This window comes from Astyanax mexicanus, chromosome 4 (genome assembly GCF_023375975.1).
Source record: "Astyanax mexicanus isolate ESR-SI-001 chromosome 4, AstMex3_surface, whole genome shotgun sequence".
NCBI classification, from domain to species: Eukaryota; Metazoa; Chordata; class Actinopteri; order Characiformes; family Acestrorhamphidae; genus Astyanax; species Astyanax mexicanus.
Window position 1 is genome coordinate 54343819 of NC_064411.1, and position 25467 is coordinate 54369285.

The 25467-nt window shown below is 39.0% G+C and overlaps 2 protein-coding genes across 2 annotated transcripts in view; one reads left to right on the forward strand and one right to left on the reverse strand.

Moving 5' to 3' along the window:
* Positions 1-8445, reverse strand: part of LOC103022131 (collagen alpha-5(IV) chain) — a 58599-nt gene extending 50154 nt beyond the window's left edge. The window contains exons 1-2 of the mRNA XM_049478900.1: positions 8228-8445; positions 2912-2968 (exon numbers count right to left, since the gene is read on the reverse strand). Coding sequence (XP_049334857.1) covers positions 2912-2968; positions 8228-8311 — 141 coding nt within the window. The 5' untranslated portion in view covers positions 8312-8445. The remainder of the gene's footprint in view (positions 1-2911; positions 2969-8227) is intronic.
* A 20-nt stretch (positions 8446-8465) lies between these two features.
* The window catches only part of LOC103028317 (collagen alpha-4(IV) chain-like), a 66750-nt gene continuing 49748 nt past the window's right edge, over positions 8466-25467 (forward strand). The window contains exons 1-9 of the mRNA XM_049478867.1: positions 8466-8609; positions 10499-10632; positions 12752-12794; positions 15991-16062; positions 16221-16355; positions 17704-17748; positions 19117-19233; positions 19936-19998; positions 20101-20136. Of these exons, the coding sequence (XP_049334824.1) occupies positions 10586-10632; positions 12752-12794; positions 15991-16062; positions 16221-16355; positions 17704-17748; positions 19117-19233; positions 19936-19998; positions 20101-20136 (558 nt within the window). The 5' untranslated portion in view covers positions 8466-8609; positions 10499-10585. The remainder of the gene's footprint in view (positions 8610-10498; positions 10633-12751; positions 12795-15990; positions 16063-16220; positions 16356-17703; positions 17749-19116; positions 19234-19935; positions 19999-20100; positions 20137-25467) is intronic.

Genomic DNA, 25467 nt, shown 5'->3' on the forward strand with positions numbered 1-25467 from the left:
AGATAGATAGATAGATAGATAGATGATGGAATGGGGATGGATGAATAGAAAAACAGACAGAAAGACAGATAAATTGACGGAAGAATAGAAAAAAACATTGATAGATGGATGGAAGGATGGATGGATGGATGAATGGATGAACGGCCAGATGAACAGACAGATAAACAGAAAGACAGATAAATGGACAGAGGGACAGAAAAAATTACGATGGATAAATGGGTGGATGGATGGATAGATGGACAGAGAGAAAGACAGATAAATGGACAGAGAATTAGAAAAAAAACATATTGATGGATGGATGGATGGACAGACAGACGGGCGGTCGGACAAATGGACAGATAGATAGACAGACAGACAGAAAGTCAGATAAATGGATGGAGGGATGGAAAAAAAACACATGAATGGATGTATGGATGGACAGACAGAAGGATGGACATATAGATAGACAGACAGAAAGACAGACAAATGGACAGAGGGACAAAAAACATATCGATGGGTGGATGGACAGACAAATAGATAGATAGATAGATAGATAGATAGATAGATAGATAGATAGATAGATAGATAGATACATCTCAGCTCATACACACACTGCAGTTTATGGCCAGAAACAGGTTTACTGCTGAGATAAATACACATTTATATATATATATATATATATATATATATATAATTGGGTGGGTAATTGGAAAGACAGACAAACAGACAGACAGACAGACAAACAAACAGACAGACAGACACACACACAGACAGATAGATCTATCTATCACACTATAATTTACATATAATCATCAATCTCAATGTATAAACCTCACTGCTTCACATGCAGCAAGTTGGTAAACTGATCATGAAGTCTTACTTCAGGAAAGGTCCACACTTCTATACGTTGTGAGGTATTATCTTGTGAGTGAGGTTGAACACTGGGTAGAGTGGGTGAGTAAACGAGTGAATAAGGTACAGGCCAGCTCTATTTAAATGTGGATTATAATCACAAGAGCAAAATGTACTATATTTAATAATGTGTTTTATAAAATTGAGTTCTATTGATTCAAAACTTCAGTTTATTCATATAAAAAAAACAATCTAAAAGTCAGTTTAGTCATTTTTCTCCTGTTCAGTGCAGCACTATACTGTACACTCATATACAGCAGAGTGAGGAGGAACAGGGAGGCACTGCGGTGGGAAAAGACTGGGAAGAAATGAAAATAAATAAGGAATGCTGATAAAGTTCATGAATTTGGGCATCAAAGCCATAACAGGGATAACGTGAGCTCCAGTTCAAGGTCCTCAAAGATCTCAATGTTCACTCAGTCAGCCTGAGTAACTGATATTCTACAGCTGTGCTTCAGTATCAGAGGAAAACTGAGAAAAATAACAGTTAAACTAAATACAATTTACTACATTAATCTGCCTGTAAATACAGTCTGTTATTTGTATATGTCTAATAATACTGGAAATACATAATTTTTTTATACAAGAAAAATAACAGAGCACTTCAGTATTCAATATTAAGTATTGTTTCTGAATCAGTTTCTCTGATTTTGCTAAAATGAACATTTTTTAACGTTTTTTAATTCTATAAACTACAGACAACATTTCTCCCAAATTCCAGCATTTTTTGCAGACCTCAAATAATGCAAAGAAAACAAGATCATATTCATAAAGTTTGGTGGAATAACCCTGGTTTTTAATCACAGTTTTATGCATCTTGGCATCATGTTCTCCTCCACCAGTCTTACACACTGCTTTTGGATAACTTTATGCTGCTTTACTCCTGGTGCAAAAATTCAAGCAGTTCGGTTTGTTTTTTTCACCCCCCCTCTTCGGAGGACCAATTTAACTTTATTGTTTATAAGTGTTTGTACAAAGTTTTTTGGTACTGTGGGCATTGTGAGAAGAAAACAAAAAATATATATATATAATAGAAAAAAAATTAATAATAATAATAACAATAATAATAACAAAAAATATACATATAAAAATAAAAAAATAAGAAGTGAGGGATAGTGGAGAAAAGGGGAAAAAAATTAATACATAGAAAAAAGATAATTAATAATAATAATAATTAATAATAATAATAATAATAATTATAATAATAATAATAATAATAATAATAATAATAATAATAATAATAACTGAACAATTTGTAAACCACAAGAGAAAAAGGAGAGGGGAAGAGAAGGAAAAAAAAAACAGATTATAGCAAACAAGATACAAATATTAGGAAACAACAACAAATAGATCTGAATATTTACAGAAAATGAATGGAGAAATAGAAAAGGAAGATATATACATATATATATATATTTTCTTGTTTGATGTTATGTGGTAATAGATAGAGAGAGTAGAGAGAAAAGAGACAGAGAGAGAGAGAGATAGTAAAGGTAGGTATCTGCCCTAAGTGTGTGTGTGTGTGTGTGTGTGTGTGAGTGCAGGAACATTCAGGTACAGGTGTTAGATTTATGCTTCTTGTTAAAACGGTTGTATTAGTGGTGTATGAGTGATGTGTGTAGAGAGCTGATGGAGTCACTAATGTAAGAGGATGTTTAATGCTGACCATGTGTTCTTGAGTTCTGTTAGGTTTGGTTTGATGGCTTGTGATCATCCATCTTCCTCTTGATTATATTCCAGAGGTTTTCAATTTGGTAAAATCAAAGAAACTCATCATTTTTAAGTGCTCTCTTATATATGTATATATATATATATATATATATATATATATATATATAGAGAGAGAGAGAGAGAGAGAGAGAGAGAGAGAGAGAGAGAGAGACCACTTTAAAATGATGAGTTTCTTTGATTTTACCAAATTTAATATATATATATATATATGCATTAACACACGCAATTAATTACCTACCTAGTTTTACCACAACTTATTATTTTATTTTATTTTATTTTATTTACTCACCCTTTGGCCTTTAACTCCTTGACAGTGACATTTGGATTTCCCGTTACAGTAACAAGCCTGAAACACAAAACAGACAAAACAACAAAATGATGTAACAAATGATATAAGCACTTAACAATTAGAAAATTGCTTTGCTGAAACTAGAGAGCAAAGCAAACGTGAAGAGCCTGAATAGTAAATATATGGCAAAAATAAAGGGAAAGATTGGGTGTTCTAAAACTTTTGACCTGTAGTGTAAATCTTTAAAACTACAGATCCAATATTTCATAGCTGAAAATGTAATATAAATTTGTTGTAAAGGTGTAAATGTGTGTTCTTTGTAGCTGTAAAATCTGCCGTTAACATTCTTCACTTTATCACAGAGGACTGAGAGGCTGAGTCATGCTTTAGAAGAGATGGGTGTGTGCAGTTTTTGATAAGTTAGTAAAATCAAAGTTTTCTGAGCAGAAATCAAACACAGCGTGGGTGTTTAGTATATGTGTGTGTTCAGCAGGTCAGAGTGGGTATTTAACCCCTCGTTCCTTCAGGATCACCCTGTTCCTTTAAGATTTACACCCTGAAACAGAAACATGTAAACTGATGGAATAAGATGGATAATGAAAAAAAAGGACATTTTATTATTAAGCATAATGTCTTGTACGTTTACTTAATTGCAAAAGTAAGATATGTAATTAAAAACATTGATAAAAACTACTTAGAACAATGAAGAAAAAATAGCATGTATTACCTGTCCTCACTCTATAACTATAAACTTTACCATAAAATATATTTATTAAAATCCTTCCGAGATGTAATTTATTTTTTTGGCATTGTTGTGTGAATCCAAATCACATCTATGCTTTAAAAAAATCATTTTTTCATAATAAATCCATAATATTTAAGTTAAAATACACATTTTAATTGTGCCCCTGGGTTTCACTCAGCCCTGTTACCAACACTGTAACGCATTACCCTGATCAACTGAAACATCTGGAACATTCTATAACAGGAAGTCACATCTACAACAGGAAGTGACATCAGCTGGTTCTTCTGAAGATCAAGGGAAGATCAAAATTACTGTAAGTTCTCTCATTAGTTTTTCTGTATATTTGATCTTATTGTAACAATGACTGAGGATGAGCTCAATCTCAACACTCACTCCTGTTACCTAAATTAATGCTTACATCTTATTGGTTTGACAAATTATTTAATTTTGACAAATTAAAAAATCACTAGAATGTGTTTAGTGTCCTCATGCTATTTGCATAGTCGCCATTTAGCTATTTTTCATGTTTTTGCTCATTTTATGCTAAAAATTAATTTCTGTTACTTTAATTCCTGTTACTCAAAACATAAAAAGTAACAGGAGTGAGTGCCAGTAACAGAAGTGATTTTATTTTGTCATAAATATCAATTATTTGAACATGCAGTCAAACATTTCTTTAAAATAAGGATTTCTTAAGAGAAAATAAAATGAATAAGTGAACTTGCTTTTAAACATGCTTTTTAAATGTTACATGAACATCTTCAATTTAGAAACCTTGTAAAAAATTAAAAGTTAATCTGCCTGAGTTTGACCAACACATGTTTTGAATAGGTAAATATATGTGTTATCAGATTCAGAGGCACCCATTAGAAAGAATGGCCCATATACTGGTGTGCAAATGGTCATGTGACTTGGATGGAACTAGTATGGTGTCCCATGACTTTTGCCATGTCCAATGGAAGCTATAGAATGCTTTACTACTGGAACGCTACATAATGATGCTTGAAAGTTGGTGAACCATTTAGAATTTTCTATATTTTTGCATGAATATGAACTAAAACATCATCAAATTGAAGATGAGACCAAATAGAAGTTTTGGTTTAAATGAAAAAGAGTTATGCTTGAAAAAAAAAAAGAAAATTCTGCATCCCAGCATTAGAACCTTATCCCATCTGTAAAACATGGTGGTGGTAGTATCATGTTTTGGGCCTGTTTTGCTGCATCTTGGCCAAGACAGCTTGCCTTTATTGATGGAACAATGAATTCTGAATTCTATAATTAAATTCTAAAGAAAAATGTCAGATCTAATCTGTCTATAAAATCAATTTCAGGAGACGGTGGGCCGTGCAACAGGACAATGACCCTAAGAATGGTTAAAGAAGAATAAAGTTAATGTTTTAATATGACCTAAAACCTCATTCGATTTGAGATCTTTTTGGTTTAAATGAAAAGCATTATGTTTGGAAAACAATGAAAAGGAAACTTTTATGCATTCCAGCATAAGAACCGTATACCATCTGTGAAACATGGTGGTGGTAGTATTATGGTTTGGGACTGTGCTGCTGCATCTGGGCGAGGACAGCATGCCTTTATTAATGGAACAATGAATTCTGAATTATATAATTGAATTCTAAAGAAAAATGTCAGAGAATCTGTCTATAAACTGAATTTCAGGAGACGGTGGGCCACGCAACAGGACAATGACCCTAAAAATGGTCAAAGAAGAATAAAGTTAATGTTTTGGAATGGGGCCAAGTCAAAGTCCTGATCACAATCAGAGTAAATAAGTAATATTTAATAATTTCCCTCAATAAATAAATGACAAAGTATATTTTTGGTCTAATTTGTTTAACTGGGTTCTATTTATTTGCTTTTAGGATTTAGGAATTTAATGATGCTTTAGGTCACATTTAAGCAGAAATATATAAAATTCTAAAATTCTTTATCTGTCTATCAATCAGTAAAACCCTATAACATGCCCCTCACTGCATAAATAACCAACCACAAGACTAAACTCCCAGAGTCAGTGCATCCTAATGTGCATCCTAATGCACCCTAAACCACTATACGCAACCACCACATACAGCACTACACACATTCAGACGCTACACCCTCCTGACATCCGCCTCCCCCTCCTACTGTTTACTCTCGCCTGTAAACACAGAGCAGACCACCAGCACTGAGGCAGAACAGCCCTGATCAAGGAAAAGTTCAGGAAGCATTCGTAAAGCCGGACTCTTCAGCACACAGTCACTCACTCGTATTAATTACAGTGCCTTGCAAAAGTATTCAGCCCCCTTGAACTTTTTAAGCTTTTGCCTCATTTCAGGCTTCAAACATAAATATATGAAATTGTAATTATTTTTGTGAAGAATCAAAAACAAGTGGGACACAATTGTGAAGTGGAACTAAATTTATTGGAAATTTTAAACCTTTTTTTTTTTTTTAGAAATACTCAGAAAAACTCTCTTGGGGTTTGCACATTGAGAGACTGACATTTTTGCCCATTCTTCCTGGAGCTCAGTGAGGTTGGATGGAGAGCGTTGGTTTGTGATGAACAGCAGTTTTCAGCTCTTTCCACAGATTCTCCATTCAGGATTCAGGTCTGGATTTTTGACTTGGCCATTCGAACACCTGGATACGTTTATTTGTGAACTGTTCCATTGTAGATTTAGCTTTATGTTTTGGGTCATTGTCTTGTTGGAAGGTTCCGTCCCAGTCTCAGATCTTATACAGACTCCAACAGGTTTTCTTCTTCCAGAATGGTCCTGTATTTGACTCCATCCATCTTCCCATCAATTTTAACCATCTTACCCTAACCATGTTCCTGCTAAAGAAAAGCAGGCCCAAACCATGATGCTGCCGCCACCATGTTTCACAGTGGGGATGGTGTGTTCTGTGCTTTTACGCCACTCAAAGTGCTTTTTATTTAGGCCGAAAAAGCTCAACGTTGGTCTGATGTCTTTCTTTCAACAGTGTCTTTCTTCTTGCCACTTTCCTTAAAGGCCAAATTTGTGGAGCGCACCACTTATAGTTGTCCTGTTGACAGATTCTTCCACTTCAGCTGTAGATCTCTGCAGTTCATCCAGAGTGATCATGGGCCTCTTGGCTGCATCTCTGATCAGTCTTCTCCTTGTTTGAGCTGAAAGTTTAGAGGGACGGCACTGTACCTACAGGGTCCTGGATCCTCTGCTGATTTATCCTGCATTGTTTGTAGTTTACCATATGTTTTACTCTGCCTCTGTCCAAAAAAACGGTCCATGAACTAAAGCACTTCCTGCACTGTATCATATATCATATCAACACTGTCTGTGTCTCTGTCTGTCTGAGAAATTGTCTGTCTGTCTGTTCTTAATTATCTCGTTCCCATGCCTTACTTATCTCAATCCCACGCCTTATGATCTCGTTCCCACGCCTTAATAAAGGCATGGCCACGCATATTTTTTACATGATGTCACTTTAGGGGCTCCATAAATTTGTGTGTACATTTATACATGTACATATATGTACATATATATATATATAACCTCCCGAGACCCTGATTTTAGGATTTAACAAGCAAAAAACAATGTTTTTTGTTAGAAATTCTTTTTTGTTTTAAAAGTTAAGAGCTATCTTTGATCCAATAAGTCCAACTTTTAGCAAATAAACATAAGGAGAATAGTTTCAAACGTAAACTGGATGAGAGTTTTGTATCTGGCCCATGTTTCTGTCTGAACTGGCTGTAGAAACCTTTGACTGGGATTCCCACCCTCTTGATTTCCATCAATTGAGTGTTGAATGTTGTCATGTGACCACTAGATGATACAGCAGTGTGAACATTTGAGGCCAAAGGGTTAAAGTTTTGCTAAATTATTAGGTATAATGATGCAGAGAAGCAGAAATGTGATGTCCTCATATGAGGACGCAGGGATATATATATATATATATATATATATATATATATATAGGGGTTGGACAATGAAACTGAAACACCGGTCATTTTAGTGTGGGAGGTTTCAAGGCTAAATTGGAGCAGCCTGGTGTTCAATCTTCATTAATTGCACATTCTACCAGTAAGAGCAGAGTGTGAAGGTTCAATTAGCAGGGTAAGAGCACAGTTCTGCTCTAAATATTGCAATGCACACAACATTATGGGAGACATACCAGAGTTCAAAAGAGGACAAATTGTTGGTGCACGTCTTGCTGGAGCATCTGTGACCAAGACAGCAAGTCTTTGTGATGCATCAAGAGCCACGGTATCCAGGGTAATGTCAGCATACCACCAAGAAGGACCAACCACATCCAACAGGATTAACTGTGGACGCTGTAAGAGGAAGCTGTCTGAAAGGGATGTTCGGGTGCTAACCCGGATTGTATCCAAAAAACATAAAACCACGGCTGATCAAATCACGCAGAATTCAATGTACACCTCAACTCTCCTGTTTCCACCAGAACTGTCCGTCACCACAATACATTATTGTGGTCTAAAACCAGGTGTTTCAGTTTCATTGTCCAACCCCTGTATTTATATATGTGTATGTATATATATATATATATATATATATATATATATAAAATCATGGACTTACCTCCTTTGCCTCGACATGCAGAACTACAGTGCTGTAGAGCAGTGTCAGCATCCAGACTGACCTCACCCTCATCATCTTCATCATCTTCCTCCTCCACTACTGAAGCACCAGGTCCTTCACTCCACTTCAGCAGGGTTCAGCAGCCATTCTCTCCTCTGTAAATCCAGGCACCTTCTTCTCTGCTCCTCAGTGAGGACTTATCAGCCACGCTTTTAGTGGAGAAGCGAGTTTTGAGCTCTACAGACTGGTGGAGGAGATGTTAATGAGGGAGAGAAACTCAGCCCACTGTCCAAACCCACTCAGGAGCTTCTAAACACTGCAGAGATCATGATCATCAGCCTGCTGAGTGTGAGCTACTGAGAGCCGGACAGAGGAAGATCAGGTAAGAGCTTCTCTAGTTCTCTTTTTTAGTAGATGTTTGAGTAAAATGAACTTTTCTGTTTTATTCTATAAACTACAGACAACATTTCTCCCAAATTCCAAATAAAAATATTGTAATTTAAAGCATTTATTTGCTGAAAATGAGAAATGGCTGAAATAACAAAACAAAACGATGCAGAGCTTTCAGACCTCAAATAATGCAAAAAAAAAAAAAAAGTTCATATTCATTTTAAAGTTTTGAGAGTTCAGAAATAATCAATATTTTGTGGAATAACCCTGATGGTTTTTAATCACAGTTTTTTTCATGCATCTTGGCATCATGTTCTCCTCCACCAGTCTTACACACTGCTTTTGGATAACTTTATGCTGCTTTACTCCTGGTGCAAAAATTCAAGCATTTCAGCTTGAATCAAAGAAACTCATTTTTAAGTGTTCTCATTATTTTCCAGAGCTGTATGTATAAATAGCCCCTTTCACTCACTCTTCGACTGGTATTGCATCTATTTCTATTCCTACTTCTAACTCTTGTTTCTTTTGTTATTTTACCTTTTGTTTCCGACTCTGACACATTTTTGCCTAGCCCTTCTTTATTTTTTTAGCTTTTCTGGTATTAACCTATTCAATCTCTTACCTATTTGCTTTGTTAAATCCAGATAATTAACTTTTTTGGCCATAATCTTAGTTTATATGTATGTTATAACCAATAAGAAGTTATTTTTAACTCTCACCACATGTGTGTGCCCATGTGTTTCCTGTGCCCACCTCTAAAACTCACCCACACTAAGCTTTTATCACCTTCAGACCTTAAAATTGCAAAGAAATCAATTTCATATTCATTTTAAAGTTTTAAGAGTTCAGAAATAATCAATATTTGGTGGAATAATCCAGATGGTTTTTAATCACAGTTTTTTTCATGCATCTTGGCATCATGTTCTCCTCCACCAGTCTTACACACTGCTTTTGGATAACTTTATGCTGCTTTACTCCTGGTGCAAAAATTCAAGCAGTTCAGTTTGGTGGTTTGATGGTTTGTGATCATCCATCCTCCTCTTGATTATATTCCAGAGGTTTTTAATTTGGTAAAATCAAAGAAACTCATCATTTTTTACAGAGTTGTATATGAAAGATGCTCTTATCTGGGGAGCTGTTAACTTTAAGTGGTTTCTGAGGCTGCTAACTCTGATGAACTTATCCTGTGTAACAGAGGGACCTCTCACTCTTTTTTCCTGTGTACTGATGAGTGCCAATTCCATCATTATCATGTTTTTGGCTGTCTTTGCGACTGCACTTTTTGAATTACTTTAGTTTGACTGACCTTAAAGTCCTCATTTTCTTTACTTATGCTGTCCATTCACTACACTACTTTAAAAATACTCAAAAAAGACTTTTAACAGACTTAAGTCTATTATACACACTCTCTTACATCTAAAGTCACAGACTTTTTTACTCACAGACTAAACATTTATAAAGTTCTGGGGTACTTTTCTCTTTAATGGGGGGGTCTTCTTTTTATTTTATTCCCGTCCAGAACAACCATGTTTTTGTTTTTACAGGCTGAATTATCTACTGTTTCGTCTCCACACATTTAATAAAATAACTATTTGTCCTCTGCCGCGCACCGTAGTTACACTTTGGGCGTTTCCACATAGATCCACATAAAAAAACACAACAGCGAGTGGAAATGGAGGAGCTACTGAACGCCGCGATGTCATGTGACTGAGAAAACCTTAAAAAAACTCACTGATCCTCCTGTTTTAACTGCAGTCCAGATGCAGAAGTTTTATCACTGAGTAGAAGTGTGAAATATTTTTCATAGATGTCCCCCTGAGAAACTAATATAGTGTATTTATTGTATATTTATATCATATTTGTATTATTTGGTTGTATAAGGTAATCTTCATTAACTCCTGATGAAACACTGATGAAAGCAGAAGCACACCTCGACAGGAAGGAGGAAAGAGAGGTTGTTGCAGAACAATGAAGCTGCTGACCTGCAGGATTAGATTCCTAATCCTTACCTTGTGGTGAGTTCTGTGAGTTCCACCTTATCAACCACCTAGCAACACTATAGCAACCACCAAAGACACCATAGCAACAACTTAGTAACACCATAGCAACTACCACAGACACAACAGAAACTCTGAAGCAAACACCACAGACACCATGGCAAAACCCTAGCAACCAGCCAAGAACACTATAGCCAACCCCAAAGACACCATAACAGCACCTTAGCAACCACTTAGCAACGACCTAGTAGACACCATATGGAGACTCCTAAAGAATCACCTAGCAACACCTAAGCACACAGCCAGCAACCACTTAATACAGCAATACCAAAGCAACAACCATGGATACCATAGAAATACCAAAGCAATCACCTAGTAACACCCTAGCAACACTATAGCAACCACCTAGCAACACTATAACAATCTCCAAAGACACCAAAGCAGGAACTTAGCAACTACTTAGCAACGACCTAGCAGACACCATATAGAGACTCCTAAAGAATTACCTAGCAACACCTAAGCACACAGCCAGCAACCACTTAATACAGCAATACCAAAGCAACAGCCATGGATACCATAGAAGTACCATAGCAACCACCTAGCAACACTATAGCAACCCCCAAAAACACCATAGTAGCACCTTAGCAACCATTTAGCTATGACCTAGCAGACACCATATAGAGACTCCTAAACAATCACCTAGCAACACCTAAGCACACAGCCAGCAACCACTTAATACAGCAATACCAAAGCAACAACCATGGATACCATAGCAATATTTTAGCAACCACCTAGCAACACTATAGAACCCCCCCAAAGACTCCATAGTGGCACCTTAGCAACCACTTAGCAACGGCCTAGCAGACACCATATGGAGACATCTAAAGAATCACCTAGCAACACCTAAGCACACAGCCAGCAACCACTTAATACAGCAATACCAAAGCAACAGCCATGGATACCATAGAAATACCATAGCAACCACCTAGCAACACTATAGCAACCCCCACAAACACCATAGTAGCACCTTAGCAACCACTTAGCAACGGCCTAGCAGACACCACATGGAGACTCCTAAAGAATCACCTAGCAACACCTAAGCACACAGCCAGCAACCACTTAATACAGCAATACCAAAGCAACAACCATGGATACCATATAAATACCATAGCAACCACCTAGCAACACTATGGCAAACCCCAAAGACACAATAACAGCACCTTAGCAACCACTTAGCAATGACCTAGCAGACACCATATGGAGACTCCTAAAGAATCACCTAGCAACACCTAAGCACACAGCCAGCAACCACTTAATACAGCAATACCAAAGCAACAGCCATGGATACCATAGAAATACCATAGCAACCACCTAGCAACACTATAGCAACCCCCACAAACACCATAGTAGCACCTTAGCAACCACTTAGCAACGGCCTAGCAGACACCATATGGAGACATCTAAAGAATCACCTAGCAACACCTAAGAAAACAGCCAGCAACCACTTAATACAGCAATACCAAAGCAACAACCATGGATACCATATAAATACCATAGCAACCACCTAGCAACACTATGGCAAACCCCAAAGACACAATAACAGCACCTTAGCAACCACTTAGCAATGACCTAGCAGCCAACATATAGAGACTCTTAAAGAATTACCTAGCAACACCTAAGCACACAGCCAGTAACCACTTTAACAGCAATATCAAAGCAACAACCATGGATACCATAGCAATATCAAAGCAATCACCTAGTAACACCCTAGCAACACTATAGCAACCACCTAGCAACACCTTAGCAAACACATAGGGACATAGCTGTTTGAACTGATTTGAAATCTGTGCATTGAAAAATCCATAAAAAAAAACAGATGGGTAAAATTTTGATCAAACATGATCAATTCCATGAAAATTCTAAAATTCTGGAAGCATTTACATCTCAAATGATTACATTTTCCAGCAGCTCAATGTCTTCTGGTATGAAAAAAATAAAAGCATGTGTCTGTCTCCTAACATAACTGTGTTATAACAACTTTTAGAGGGAACTTTTGAGTTATGTGCTGCATTCCTGTGCTGTTCTTGTGTTAAACAGCGCTGAGAGAAATGGATTGATGTTTTGATTTGTGCTGCAGGTGGATCAGTCTGCTCTTCCTCTCAGAACAGCAGGTCCACGTGGTGAGTACTGCTTCCTGTTTCCACACACTGGAGCCAGTTACTGTACAGGGACTAAACCTAGTGTTTAATGAAGATTCACCGTTATAAGAGAGACTATATTGGCTATATTTCCAAAAGTATTCACTCATCCATGCAAATCAATAAACTCAGGTGTTCCGATTATTTTTATGATCACAGGTGTATAAAATCAAGCAGTGAAAAAATGAGTCGCTCTCAGGGGCGGAGCTCATTGGATCTGAAGCTCAAAACAGCCAAAAAACCCTTAAGTGGCCAAAATTGCTACTTAGAAAAGCATTGAAAAGTGTCTTAATACTTTAGACACAAATTTCAATCAGCAATAGTGTTTATAATTTCTGAGATTCAAACACCAAATTTGCTATTCGATATGAATCGATACGATGTATAGTTTTCGTACAATTGTTGCACGAATTTTCCCCATAGGATATAAATGTTGGGAGGAGCTTAGCCACACCATAGCAACCCCCTAGCAACACCATCGCAACTGGCTGGCGACAGCTTAGCAACACCAAACAACCACCACAGGCACCATAGAGACTCCTTAGCAACCACCTAGCAGCACTATAGTAACAACCACAGATACCATGACGGCACTTTAGCAACTACTTACCACCATGGATACCATAGCAATACCTTAGGAACCACCTAGCAAAACCCTAGCAACACTATAGCAACCCCCAAAGACACCGTAGCAGCACCTTTGCAACCACCTAGCAACACCTTATCATACACCAAGCAACCAGTTAGCAACACTATAGCAACAACCCTAGATAGCATAGCGACGCAACACTATAGGAAACCCCAAATACCTTAGCAAACACATAGCGACCACCACAGATATCCCAGCAACACATTAGCAATCACAACAGACACCACAATGACACCTTAGCAACACATTAGCAACACTATAGCACCCTCCAAAAGACACCCTCCAAAGACCTAGCAACAGCTTAGCAGCTTATCAACAAACAACAACTTATCAACACCTTAGCAACAACTTAGCAAGCACCTAGCAACAGCTTAGAAGCCACCATAGAGACTCTAATGTGAATCTAAGCTTTAGTAAAACGTCTTCTCTGGACAAAAGTTACTTTTGTCAGTTACTTTTTTTTAATATTCAGAAGAAACAGTTAACCTTAACCTCTATAAGGTCGCTAATATGTGTTGTTCAGACAGGTGTTATGTGTAAACTTAAATTTCTAATGAAATTTAGATAAATAATAGACCATAGTTTATAAAATAAACAAAAATGAAGGGCATTTTTATCCATAAATGTGACTTAACAAAGGTAAAGAGAACAAATGTAACATATATGTTGTTTGTATGACTTGCATTATTTTGAATTAAAAGCCCCAGAATGCAATGGGTCCACCAGACCCAGCAAGACCCTACCAAGATCCTATAAGGGTTAATGAGCAGGTGTCTCATGACTTTTGTCTAAACAGAGGGATGCTATGTGGTGAGGTGTAATATAACAATGTATTGTAGTGTATACAGTAGATTTAGGTTATGTACTGCTGTATATATTGTATGGAGCAGCGTATAGGAGAGATCCTCCCCCTAGCTGTGTGTAGCTGTGAGAGGAAAGGAGGAGTACATACTAGTGCATCTCAAAAAAATTAAAAATAGTGATCTATGTTAAGCGTTTATTTCATTTATTGTTGATGATTATGGCTTACAGCCAATCAAAACCCAAAAATCAGTGTTTCAGAAAATTAGAATATTATATAAGACCAATTAGTGCTTTTGGCAGGGTGGACAGTGTTCCAAGTCCTATTGGAAAATGAAATCTGCATGTCTATAAAAGTTGTGAGCATTGATGACATGTCTCTGGAGATGTGGATTTCATTTTCCAGCAGGATTTGGCACACTGCCCACACTGCCAAAAGAACCAATTGGTCTTAATATATAATATTCTAATTTTCTGAAACACTGATTTTTGGGTTTTGATTGGCTGTAAGCCATAATCATCAACAATAAATGAAATATATGCTTAAAATAGATCACTCTGTGTGTTTAATACATCTATATAATATATAAGTTTCACATTTTTAACTGAATTACTGAAATAAAGTAACTTTATAATGATTTTGTTTTTGGGATGCCCTAGTATATGCTCCTATATAAATATAAATTATAAATATAACATAATAATAGAAGATATATCTCTACGAATTTATTGTTTTCCCCTAATATTATGGGTATATGTGTGTAATTAATGCATGTAATTATCAGTTTAATCTGCTTCTCTGAAAGTGAAAGTGTGCGATGCTGTGAGCAGCTGTGCTCTGAGGACCGTCCTGCTCTCTGAAACAGATCCACCGCGTCCAAATATTTAGTAAATATTTTGTTGAGGGCTGTGAGTGTTTACGGGAGCTCGCTGAGGGAGAACTGTGGGACAGGAATCTGCTGTGAGATCAGTTCTGATAACCTGGTTCTTCGGGTTCCTGCTGGAACAGTTTCTGGTTGCAGATGTGAGAGTTCCCACGGCCTCATCAGCCCACCTGTACTATACGCTCGGCACTGTACACATACGCAAAAATCCTATATATTTCCAAACATGCCTCAACTACTTTGCGTTAGCTAAACATTCGTGGCCAGAGTTCGGTCTGTTTCTATTGAGTGACCACTGGGTGTGTCTCCACTCTATCAGTGTACAGTCAAAAAGTGATAGGTAGGTCGGTAGGTAGCTAGATAGGTAGGTACATTGGTAGGTAGGTAGGTAGGTAGGTAGATAGGAAGGTAGGTAGGTAGTAAGGTAGAAAATTAGGTAGGTAAGTAGGTAGTTGGAAGGTAGGTAGGTAGGTAGGTAGGTAGGTAGGTAGGTACGCTGATAGGTAGGTAGATAGATAGATAGATAGATAGATAGATAGATAGATAGATAGATAGATAGATAGATAGATAGATAGATAGATAGATAGATAGATATTGAGAAGCACTGTTGCTATTTAAACAAGGCAGGTGGAAAGCATTAAAATATACTCTGTTGTTGAGGTGTAAGATAGCAATGAACATCACAATGCTCCTTGCGCAGGGTATAAGATAGATTCCCTAGTATAATACAAATATTTTTACTTAAATTGAATCTTAATACAAAAATTGAATTAAATCAAGAGTTTTAAAAACTTGTTCTGACTTCTGTGTTTCTAATTGTTTTTGTTTGTTTGATATTTGTCAGGGTGAAACACTGGAGCCGTGTAATGGCAGAGACTGCTCTGTGTGCAGATGCCACCCGGCCAAAGGAGCTCAGGTATGAGCTCAAAAAAAATGAGCTTTTTTTCTAAAAGAGTATATTTTAAAATATTTAAGTACCCATACTACACTGTAATTAATCTACAGTTACAGTAGATACAGAATCAACTGCTTTTTGTTCTTTTCTGTTCTAAATTTGTCCTCTTATTTTCACAGGGAAATCCAGGTAAGCTGGGTGCACAGGGTCCTCAGGGTGAGTCAGGACCTCGGGGTCCACCGGGACGTCCAGGAGAGAAAGGAAGACAAGGAGTTCAGGGAGACCCGGGGGTAGAGGGGTATCCAGGAGACAGGGTAAGAGGAGACAGCATTAGCACTGGGAAGCAAACGAGCTAACATAGAAACTTCATCCAGATAGGGATTTAAACACAAGACTCCAGTGCTGGGAGACAAATGTGCTAACATGTAAACTGCACTCAGATAGGGACTTGAACCCACGACCCCAGCGCTGAGAGACAAACATGCTAACATTGCTAACATAGAAACTGCACCCAGATAGGGTCTTGAACCCACGACCCCAGCACTAAGAGACAAACATGCTAACATTGCTAACATAGAAACTGCACTCAGATAGGGACTTGAACCCAAGAACTAAACACTGAGAGACAAACATGCTAACATTGCTAACATAGAAACTGCACTTAGATAGGACTTGAACCCACTACCCCAGCACTAAGAGACAAACATGCTAACATTGGTAACATAGAAACTGCACCCAGATAGGGACTTGAACCCACCACCCAAGCGCTGAGAGACAAACATGCTAACATTGCTAACATAGAAACTGCACTCAGATAGGGACTTGAACTCAAGAACCAAGAACTGAAAGACAGGCTTACTAACATTGCTAACATAGAAACTACACTCAGATAGGGACTTAAACCCATTACCCCAGCACTGAGAGACAAACATGCTAACATTGCTAACATAGAAACTGCACTTAGATAGGACTTGAACCCACTACCCCAGCACTAAGAGACAAACATGCTAACATTGGTAACATACTGCACCCAGATAGGGACTTGAACCCACCACCCCAGCGCTGAGAGACAAACATGCTAACATTGCTAACATAGAAACTGCACTCAGATAGGGACTTGAACTCAAGAACCAAGAACTGAAAGACAGGCTTACTAACATTGCTAACATAGAAACTGCACTCAGATAGGGACTTAACCCCATTACCCCAGCACTGAGAGACAAACATGCTAACATTGGTAACATAGAAACTGCACCCAGATAGGGACTTGAACCCACCACCCCAGCGCTGAGAGACAAACATGCTAACATTGCTAACATAGAAACTGCACTCAGATAGGGACTTGAACTCAAGAACCAAGAACTGAAAGACAGGCTTACTAACATTGCTAACATAGAAACTCTATCATGATAGGGACTTGAACCCAATAACTAAGCACTGAGAGACAAACATGCTAACATTGCTAACATAGAAAGTGCACTTAGATAGGACTTGAACCCACGACCCCAGCACTGAGAGACAAACATGCTAACATTGGTAACATAGAAATTCCACTCAGACAGGGACTTGAACCGAAGACCCCAGTGCTGAGAGGTGTTAATTAGTTTAACGTTAGTTTGTATGAGTAAATGTTAATATATTATGTTTTTGTTTTTTTGGCAGGGTCGTACCGGTACCCCAGGTTTTCCTGGAATAGACGGCGTTAATGTAAGTTCAATGATGGCTAATGTTTCTCGATTTTAATGTTGTACACTACTTAGGATGCCTTAACCGAAGTGAACAAGGATGCCGCCATGTTTTCTTAAGGTAATCAGAGTACAGTGATGTTATTTTATACCACTGGGAGCTGCTGCATCTCGTAGACACAGTGCAGCCTTTTCAGTGATTCTCTCACAATACACCAATTCTCCAATGGAGACCCTTATTCAACATGCAACCCAACACCAAGAGGGCGAATAACACTCTACCAGGGGAACCAAACAAAATCTAAAACTAAATCTTACTTACAGTATTTAACCTCCTAAGACTCAAACTCTTGCATGAAATGCATGTTTTATTTCTCTTTGCTAGTTGGCATAGTTGGCACCCGATTAGTGTAAAAACAAAGAATTATCTTTTTACATAAAGTAGTTTTTGAGAAAAATTATGTCCACTTACAGGGGTTGGACAATGAAACTGAAACACCTTGTTTTTAGACCACAATAATTGATTGTGGTGACGGACAGTTCTGGTGGAAACAGGAGAGTTGAGGTGCACATTGAATTCTGCCGTGATTTGGGTTCAACTGTGTTTTTTTGGATACAATCTGGGTTAGCACCCGAACATCCCTTTCAGACAGCTTCCTCTTACAGCTTCCACAGTTAATCCTGTTGGATGTGGTTGGTTCTTCTTGGTGGTATGCTGACATTACCCTGGATACCGTGGCTCTTGATGCATCACAAAGACTTGCTGTCTTGGTCACAGATGCTCCAGCAAGACGTGCACCAACAATTTGTCCTCTTTTGAACTCTGGTATGTCTCCCATAATGTTGTGTGCATTGTAATATTTAGAGCAGGACTGTGCTCTTACCCTGCTAATTGAACCTTCACACTCTTATTGCTCTTACTGGTGCAATAATGTGCAATTAATGAAGATTGAACACCAGGCTGCTGCAATTTAGCCTTGAAACCTCCTACACTAAAATGAGACAGGTGTTTCAGTTTCATAGTCCAACCCCTGTATGAAGACTTTAGTTTTATATTTCGATAGAACACAATGAAGTCGCCATTAGTAATGATGTATAAACATTGATTTTGTGCCTAAATGTGTCCACACACACAAGGACACGAGGACATTTTTTTGCACCATTGGGAGCTGCTGGATCCTGTAGACACAGCGCAGAAACACAATTTTAGTCATACATAAGGCACCCGATTATAAAGTACACTGTCGATTTTTAAAAAAAGGATTTTTATAGTCCAAAACGTACAATACATTTTCAGTAGAAGAACTCTCATAAACATTCTATGATGTATTTCATATAGGTTAATACAGCAGTGTGTGTATTTGTGTGTGTGTGTGTGTGTGTGTGTTAGGGACACCCTGGTGCAGGAGGTCTTCCTGGTCCTGCAGGTCCGGATGGCTGTAATGGGTCTCGGGGGGATCCAGGCCCTCCTGGGCAGCCTGGGTATTGGGGAGTACCTGGATTAAACGTAAGTACTAAAAAAATAATTTTTAAAATTGTCACATTTACCAGCAAACATCTTGATGATTCTCAGGACTTTGGGAATAGAGAAAATATTCTTTACAGGACTGATGAGAGAAAGTGTAACTTTTTGGAAGGGTTGTTTTACTCGTTGCATCTGGCGTAAAACTATAAACTACACATCATTTCAGAAAAAGAACTGAAATCATACTGAAAACAGTAAAACATGGTGGTGGTAGTGTGGTGGTGGGTGATGGTCTGGAGCTGCTGGACTTTAACTTGCTGTAATAGATGGAATTTTTACCAGAAAATCCTGAAGGAGAATCAAAATCCGTCCATCTGTTCCTTACTGACCTCAAGCTCAGGAGTACTTGGGTTCTGCAGCAGGACAATGACCCAAAGCACACACAAACAACAAACAAGTTCACCTCTGAATGGATGAAAAAACAAAAACTAAATGAAGGTTTTAGGGGTCTAGTTAAAGTGCTTTTTATATTTACTCAGTTTATCGCTGTCTGATATTAAATGTTTGATGTTTGATAATCTTAAACATACAAGTATGACAAAAAAAGGCACAATCTAAAGAAACCTGTAGGGGGGGGGGGGGGGGGGGTAAATAAGTTTCACACTATTTTTCACATATATTCAGTATATACTTACAGTGATGATGTAATAAATCTTGTCCATCTCCATGTCTTTCTTCATTCAGGGAGCTCCAGGTCCCAAAGGCTTTAAGGGGGAGCCAACAGTGGTGTCCATTGCAGGATTACCGGTATGTTAGCTTAGCTTAGCTTAGCTTAGTTTAGCTAAGTTATGGTAGCAGTTGTGTTTTTGTTCTCTGTTGATAAATACAGGTCTAAACTGTTTTTTACAGGGAAACCCTGGCCTGCCCGGTCCTCACGGCCCACCTGTAAGTCTATATATATATATATACCCTATTAAACTGTAACATAATTAGGGAAAATGTATAAATTATTACTAACAATAAAGTGGATTATTATTATTATTATTATTATTATTATTATTATTATTATTATTATTATTATTATTATTATTATTATTATTATTATTATTATATCTAGTATGAATGCACATTAAAATATGTTTTAAAATAAAGATTATTTCTTATTTCACCAAAAAAATGTTTTATATACAATAAGATCTCAATAAATAACCAAAACTGACCAAAACTTAATACAAAAATAATCAAACTTAACCAAAACTTAACCAAAACTAACCAAAACTGACCAAAAACTGACCAAAACTAACCCAAACTGACCAAAACCAACCACAACTTAAACAAAACTGACCAAAACTAACCAAAACTGAACAAAAATAACCACAACTTAACCAAAACTGACCAAAACTAACCAAAACTGAACAAAAATAACCACAACTTAACCAAAACTAACCAAAACTGACCAAAGCCAACCACAACTTAAACAAAACTGACCAAAACTAACCAAAACTGAACAAAAATAACCACAACTTAACCAAAACTGACCAAAACTAACCAAAACTAACAAAAACTGAACAAAAATAACCACAACTTAACCAAAACTGACCAAAACTAACCAAAACTAACAAAAACTGAACAAAAATAACCACAACTTAACCAAAACTGACCAAAACTAACCAAAACTGACCAAAACCAACCACAACTTAAACAAAACTGACCAAAACTAACCAAAACTGAACAAAAATAACCACAACTTAACCAAAACTGACCAAAACTAACCAAAACTGACCAAAGCCAACCACAACTTAAACAAAACTGACCAAAACTAACCAAAACTGAACAAAAATAACCACAACTTAACCAAAACTGACCAAAACTAACCAAAACTGACCAAAACCAACCACAACTTAACCAAAACTGACCAAAACTAACCAAAACTGAACAAAAATAACCACAACTTAAGCAAAACTGACCAAAACTAACCAAAACTGAACAAAAATAACCACAACTTAACCAAAACTGACCAAAACTAACCACAACTTAACCAAAACTGACCAAAACTAACCAAAACTGACCAAAACCAACCACAACTTAACCAAAAATGTATAAATTATTACTAACAATAAAGTGTATTATTATTTCTAGTATTAATACACGTTAAAATATGTTTTTAACTAAAGATTATTTCTTATTTTAGCAAAAAATAGTTTTATATGCAATAACATCTCAATAAATGCCATTTTTATTGTATTATTTTATAGTTCATTATGATCCATAATTGTATGACTGTCATGTCTGGTGCTGAAAGCACGTCTGTGTCTCCCACATCCAGCTCTATCTGCGATTCTCACAGTAACAACTACAATACCCAGAACGCACCACTCCATGACACAACACACACTCCCGATCACGTGACACGTCACATGACGCCACCAGGAAGCCCCGAGTACTGATTACTCAGGGTATTTAAGGACCATGCTCACGCTCACACCTCGCCGAGTATCTGTTTGGTAAATCCTACAATACAAAGCGTTTCTCTTGCCCTTGCTATTTTCCGTGTATGATCTTGTTTTTGTTTTCTACCGACTTCGATTTTTGCCTGCTCCCTTGTGTTGGATTACCGTGTATGACCTGGACTGTTTATTGTGCTTTGGATTTTTGCCTTATCTGTGATACTGCCTTTCCGTGTATGAACTCTGGACTGTCCTCCGTTTATGGTATGGTTTCTCTACACTGTGCATTTTTGGTATTGACCCTGTTTCTGTTGACTACCCCTGTTTACTCTATAACTTTAATAAAAGTTATTTTATTGTATCTGCACCAGTCTCCTTCCTGTCTGGCCCTGACAAGATACTCGGCCGTAATGACAGAGACTGCGGATACAGAGTCTATTAAGTCTGGTTTGGCTAACCAGGGTCGGCTTTTAGGTCAGCACCAGCAAACGCTCGCTGGTGTGACCCAAGCTGTTGATGAGCTAGCACGCCACCAGGTTAACCAACAGCAGCAGCTAGCCGAGATTATGAGTCACCTCCGGGGTTTGTCCACCCAGAACCCTAGCCCAGTGGTTAGTCCTGTAGCCAGCCCTAACAAAACCACTACTCCCTTTTTCGCTGTGTGTAAACCCGAAGTCTATGACGGTAACACTGAGAAGTGTAATGGATTTCTGCTCCAGTGCTCCGTGTTTTTTAGCAACTCACCTCCTGCTTCTGATAAAGCTAAAATCGGGTTTATAATTTCTCGCTTGTCTGGCAAGGCTTTGGACTGGGCTACAGCTATTTGGGAGAATATTTCTGAATCCAGCTACGACACTTTTTTGTCTATTTTTCGCAGCGTTTTTGATCATACACGCTATGGGCAATCTAGTGGAGAGCTTCTGATTTCCCTGAAGCAAGGTAAACTATCTGTGGCAGCCTTTGCTCTGGAGTTCCGTACGTTAGCCGCTAGCAGCGGTTGGAACGACCCTGCTCTCATCTCCATGTTTCGACACGGACTTAACCCCGAGATTCAAAGAGAACTGGCATGCAAGGACGACTCACTCACCCTGGATCAGCTGATTGCCCTGTCTATCCGTCTGGATCAGCTCCTTTCCCGTAAGCCCAAAGCCGTTAGCCACACTCCTGTGGTTCGCCCTGCACTACTCCAGTCCGGGAATCCAGTTCCGGAATCTGTGCCTGCACCCAGCTCTGAACCCATGGACATCACACGATCCAGGCTATCCGTCGCTGAGAGGCAGCGTCGCATGCGCCTTCATCTGTGCCTCTATTGTGGTGGTCCAGGTCATCTAAGGGCTAACTGTGAACTCCGGCCCAATTCTGCTCAAGCGTCTGCTCTGGGACAGCGCGTGGAGAGTACTCCACGCGCTAACGCGGTATGTACCCCTGTTTCTGAACTTAAAGAAAAATGTTTCATGTTGCCTGTTATTATTACCACTCCAACGGATGTGTTTTGTGTCTCAGCGCTTGTAGATTCTGGGTCGGAGGGGAACTTTATCAGCCTGGACCTGGTTGAGAAGCACGCCATACCCACGAAAGTTCTTCCCAAGTCGATCTCCATCCATGCCATCGATGGAAAGACTGTACGCTCCAAACCTGTGACCCTGCAGACTCTTCCTCTCACCCTTCAAGCCAGCGCCCTACATGTGGAACAGCTCTCTCTCTATGTGCTCCCACGCACGGAACATCCACTGGTTTTGGGGGCGCCATGGCTAAAGACACACGACCCCGTCATTTCATGGAGCCTGGGAGACATCACTGCCTGGTCTCCTTTCTGTCGTGAGAACTGTTTATCTTTAAATTCACTCTCTTTGCAATCTACCTCTGTTGAAAGCCCTAATTCTGTAGATACCCCTGCTATTCCCTCCGAGTACCATGATTTTTCTGATGTGTTTAGTAAAGCTAAAGCTACCGAGTTACCTCCGCATCGCCCCTATGATTGCTCTATTGATTTAATAGAGGGTTCTGTACTGCCCAAAGCTCGTGTGTACCCATTGTCTCGTGATGAGGAGAAGGCTATGGAGGAGTATGTTAGTGAAGCTCTTGCGCAGGGTTTCATTCGCCCGTCCAAATCCCCAGTTGGTTCCGGTTTCTTCTTCGTGAAGAAGAAGGATGGGGGTTTGAGACCCTGCATAGATTACAGAGGATTAAACGACATTACTAAAAAATTCGCTTACCCGCTCCCGTTAATCCCAGCAGCTCTTGAACAGCTACGTAATGCCGTATACTTCACCAAACTCGATCTCCGTAGCGCTTATAATCTCATTCGTATCAGGGAAGGTGACGAATGGAAAACGGCGTTTTCCACCACCAACGGCCACTATGAATACCTGGTCATGAGCTACGGTCTCGCTAACGCCCCAGCTATATTCCAGTCGTTTATGAATGACATATTTCGCGATCTCATTAATCACTCTGTTGTCCTTTTTATAGACGATATCCTTATCTATTCACCAGATCTCCCCACACACATTCAGCATGTCCGCCAAGTTCTCCAACGCCTGAGAGAACATAGTCTGTTTGCCAAAGCCGAGAAATGTGAGTTCCACACTCAAAGGGTCACATTTCTCGGCTACGTTATCAGTTCCTCCGGTGTCCTTATGGACGATGAGAAAGTAACTGCCGTTACTAATTGGCCAGTGCCCCAGACCATTAAAGAACTCCAGCGATTCCTTGGCTTCGCTAATTTTTATAGGCGGTTCATCCGTAACTTTAGCTCCATTGCTGCGCCCCTTACTGCTCTCACTAAGGGGGCTGCTAAAATCCTGAAGTGGTCAACCGAAGCGGATCGCGCTTTCAGTGAGCTGAAAGCTGCGTTCACTTCAGCCCCTGTACTTAGGCACCCTAATCCCGAGTTTCCCTTCGTAGTGGAAGTGGACGCTTCCGAATCGGGTGTTGGCGCGGTTCTCTCTCAGCGTAGTGGGTCGCCACCCAAATTGTTTCCTGTAGCCTTCTTCTCACGCAAGCTTTCCCCTGCGGAGCGTAACTATGGGATAGGGGATAGGGAACTTCTTGCTGTGAAATTAGCTCTAGAAGAATGGCGTCACTGGCTGGAGGGGTCCGTTCATCCGTTTACTGTGTATACTGATCACAAGAATTTGGAATACCTCCGCACGGCTAAACGACTTAATCCGAGACAAGCACGTTGGTCTCTGTTTTTCTCTCGATTTAATTTCTCGATCTCGTTCCGTTCGGGAAACCGTAATACTAAAGCTGATGCGCTGTCCAGGGTTTACAGCACTGTGGACAGCGCATCCCAGCCCCAGGAGGCTGAACGCATTCTTCCTCCCTCTGTTCAGATCGCAGCCATTCAATGGGAGTTAGACGATCAGATTCGCCAAAGTAACGCTAATCAGCCCAATTCTGAGGACTGTCCTCAGGGTAAAACGTTTGTACCCGTCCAGTTTCGAGACAGGCTCATCACCTGGGCTCATTCCGCTTTAACCTCTGGTCATCCTGGTGTCACACGCACGTTACAATTACTCTCTGCCCGTTACTGGTGGGATTCTATGCGTGCTGATGTTCACTCTTTCGTTACCTCCTGCTCTGTCTGTGCGCAATGTAAAACGCCTAAAACCCTTCCAGCCGGTAAGCTACTACCTCTCCCTGTACCTGAGAGACCTTGGTCGCATATCGCTGTTGATTTTGTTACTGATCTGCCTGTATCTGAGGGTTATACTACAGTTCTCACTGTTGTTGATCGTTTCTCTAGAGGGGTTAAATTTATTCCATTCCCAGCTCTGCCTACTGCCTTCCAAACTGCTCAAGCTATTTATATGCATGTATTTAG